Below are 3557 nucleotides of genomic sequence, written 5' to 3' on the forward strand. Positions count from 1 at the left end.
TATTGATTATAAAAGCCCAACAAAATTCCATCTTTTTGTTCTTCAAGATTTCCCTCTCATTACTACAATTCATGCATCATGTATGAATTACTTTCAAAATGAATAACCAATCTTAAATCTTACTAGTTACTAATGCTATACTTTAAACTCTTTTTATGCCAATCCTTAGTGATCAAGGATTAATCACGTTAAAAAATGGCACCAACTCCATTATCAACCCAATTTTCGACATCAAGAAGGATGGAAATACACAATCCACTTCACCAAATTACTACGTGGGATCATGATGCTTTCGAAGCGCATATTAGCCCTAATACGAGCCATTCGCTAACCACTCAACTCGACACAAGGCTACCCTATAATGTAAGATATTATAGAGTATCATTTTTACGTACCACTTACTTTAAGAATTGTGTTGTCGCGTAGTTATACTCTTTTAATCAACTATTGTTTATGCATTTTTAGGTCGAGTATACCTCTCAAGAATCATTGGAATATCCTCGAGATTCGGAAACAAGTATACCAAATAAGGTGATTATTATGATTCATGTCATTACGTCACCAAGATTATGTGTCATATGTACATGAGCTTGTTGTTCAAATTGTTGTGGTACTTTAGATGCAAAGAAGATTAGCACAAAATCGTGAAACTGCACGAAAAAGTCGTCTCAAGAGAAAGGTATATATATATATGTGGTTTATAGTGATGTGTGTATCTAACTATCTCTGAAATTAATGATTTTAGCCTATTCTTAGTTAATACCCTGTATCTTGTTTTATGTTGTAGGCCTATGTTCAAGAACTCGAATTGGGGAGTCAAAAATTGGCTAAACTGGAGCGTGAAATCGAAAGGTCCCGAGAACAGGTTGAAATTTAAAATGAAACTTGGCTAAAAAAGTCAGATTTTTTCACTAACTGCAGCTCATTCGCTCAAGTGTTACTGTTAAACCGTGTGATTACTGATCACTTAATCTTGTGTTACTAGATCAGTTAATCTTTAACTACTGAAGAAAACGAGACACTAATTTTAATATATAACGTAATGTAGTCAACTATACAGTCTACACAAGATTCGTTTGACACCATTTTTGTTACATTAAGGGGTGGCAATTTGGGCCAGGTTGGGTTTGCAGATCAAAAGTAGACAACCCGGGCACAATACAGAATATACATAAGCCATAAAGGCGTCTTCGGGGCTTGTACAAAGTGTGCAACCAAACAGGGCTCAAATATTTTTAAGACCCAAAAAGTTTAAAGGCCTATATAATTTTAAAGGACCTATTTGTTATATATTGAACGTGAACTTCTAAATTAATGAAACAACCCTGATAAGCCATTTAGGTAAATGGGTCAAATGGGTTGACTTTGGTGGGTTATTTTTGGGTTGGCGGGTTGAAAATCCCAAACCATTTATTTCATGTTTACTTCGTTTTATTACTTTTGCAGGCTGTATACATGGATTTATCGAATACCATTCATGGTCTATTATCAGGTAACGTCAACTTCGGTAAGTGTTTTCATATTCTTCTTGTATACAAACAGTTATAACAAACTGTAATTAACAATACTCCATCTTTTGTGACAACTCACGTGTAGGGATTGTTACATTTGAGAAGAAATATGAATTGTGGGTTATTGAACAACAAAAAAAGGAGGCTGAACTTGTGACTATCTTACAAAGGGATATAAGTGATGTCGAACTTCGCGTGTTTGTAGACGATGTGGTAAACCACTACAACGATCTTTTTCGAATGAAGGCGGATGCTGCAAAAGCTGACGTTTTTAGTTTGTTGTATGGTTCGTGGAGACCATCGGTTGAGCAGTTGTTCCAATGGCTAGGCGGATTCCGTCCATCACAGATCCTATATGTAAGTTACACTAAAAACGTTTATTTTTTTTACGCTTACATGTTTTTGACACTTGTAAGTGCCACAAAATTTTTGACACCTAAAAGGAAAACCCGGTGACACTTAAAAAGTGTCAAAAAGTTGATAACACTTTTGACGCCACCTTTTTTCAGGCATCAAGATACGCCATAATTTTCACGCTTTTAACTTATATTCACACTTTTAAGTGTGAAAAACTCATTCAAAATGTGTCAACAACTACAAGCTGTGGTGTTATATTCTCATTATTTGACGTCACAAAAACTTTCAGTATGGAAGAGTGTTTTAACAATAATGCCCTTTGGATTTTGGTAGATACTTATGCCAACATTTGAGCCGTTAACGGATACACAAGTTGTGAACTTATCAAGATTGAGACACACTTGTCGTCAAGCGGAAGATGCATTGAGTCAAGGAATCGAAAAACTTGAACAAACGTTGGCTCAAATGGTTGGGAATAATTTAATCGAATGTAGAAACTATGACAAACATATGAAGTCGATGATTGAGGGGCTTGAAGCGCTAGAAAACTTCTCGAACCAGGTAGACACATCTCTATAGCTAAACCGAGGAGGTGGGTAACATATCATAATAGGTTGTGTGTCAAAATGGGTTGGGCTAGGTTTGCTCCCAAACACTTTACTGTCAATTTCACATATTTACAAATAATTAGCGCTATAAGTACGATTATAATTACAGTTACAATTACATTACATTACAATAATAATTATAATTAACGCTATATGGTCCTTGACCCGTATGTGATTATTTAAAATGACCCATATTGATCCATGAGAAAATGGGCAAAAACAAGTTGGATGATTGAAGCTAAATGGTTATTGAATTTGCAACGAGCAGGCAGACCACCTTCGACATCGGACACTGGAACAAATGTCTCGAATCTTGACAACAAGACAAACAGCAAAAGGATTTGTAGCGTTGGGCGAGTACTTCCAACGTCTTCGTGTGCTTAATTCAAATTGGTCAGCTCGCCCTTGTGGCTAAGCTAGCTAGTTCAAAGCAATCAGTTTCATCATTAATTAAACTTTAAATAATCATGTAAATATAAATTTTGTTTTTAATGAATGAAGTATGCAATATACTAGGTGTTTTCGAGTTTTCATGACACTAAGAGCACTGTCACACACAAAAAGATCAATCGGATTCACAAATTTTCAGCATAACTCTGACTCAACATCGTCGCCGAGTAGTGTCGTTTGAAAGACATTGATTTTACCTTTTTCTAGAGAATACGATGTTAAAGGGAAAAAATTTCACACTCGGCGTTTCAATTCTACTATTTAATATTCCTATGATAATGAAATGTCTAAATTAACCTTGTGTGTAGCTTCTCTTAGCGAGAGGTCAGAAGTTCGACTCCCGTGAGATGCAGCATTGCACACAAGGTTGTCTCTTTATCCTTGAATTCCACCGTAGGGTTGTTATGCAACTGCAGGGAGATGAACGCTAAGTCCCCGGGTTGATCTCGTACTGCTTTAAAAAAAAAAGTCTAAATTATCCACTTTAATAAATAATAACAAAAACAGAGAGTTTTGGTCATGGTAGTTCTGACACATCACTTTTTGATTCTTCTACACCTAATTTACTATTATATCCTTAATTATATACTTAGAATAATAATATAAGTTCAACTTAATAGATTAATTTAGA

General features: G+C 35.3%; 1 protein-coding gene across 2 annotated transcripts; it reads left to right on the top strand.

Moving 5' to 3' along the window:
• Positions 1–3061, top strand: LOC139848009 (transcription factor TGA7-like). 2 transcript variants are annotated; one of them, XM_071837747.1, is made up of 8 exons: positions 1–363; positions 466–531; positions 620–679; positions 788–865; positions 1447–1507; positions 1597–1868; positions 2202–2429; positions 2745–3061. In XM_071837747.1, exons 1-8 carry the CDS (start codon positions 196–198, stop codon positions 2889–2891), a joined length of 1080 nt encoding a protein of 359 aa, XP_071693848.1. In that variant the 5' UTR covers positions 1–195; the 3' UTR covers positions 2892–3061. The 2 variants fall into 2 exon arrangements, with proteins under 2 accessions (XP_071693848.1, XP_071693850.1); XM_071837749.1 differs by having other exon boundaries at positions 1447–1492.
• Positions 3062–3557: the final 496 nt, after the last annotated feature.

This window comes from Rutidosis leptorrhynchoides, chromosome 5 (genome assembly GCF_046630445.1).
Source record: "Rutidosis leptorrhynchoides isolate AG116_Rl617_1_P2 chromosome 5, CSIRO_AGI_Rlap_v1, whole genome shotgun sequence".
NCBI classification, from domain to species: Eukaryota; Viridiplantae; Streptophyta; class Magnoliopsida; order Asterales; family Asteraceae; genus Rutidosis; species Rutidosis leptorrhynchoides.

Excerpts from the sequence above, each read along its gene's own strand:
- LOC139848009 (XM_071837747.1), top strand. The coding sequence starts at position 196 with ATGGCACCAACTCCATTATCAACCCAATTTTCGACATCAAGAAGGATG. Across the intron at positions 866-1,446 it reads TCGAAAGGTCCCGAGAACAG|GCTGTATACATGGATTTATC; the intron begins GTTGAAATTTAA and ends TTACTTTTGCAG. Across the intron at positions 1,869-2,201 it reads GTCCATCACAGATCCTATAT|ATACTTATGCCAACATTTGA; the intron begins GTAAGTTACACT and ends GGATTTTGGTAG.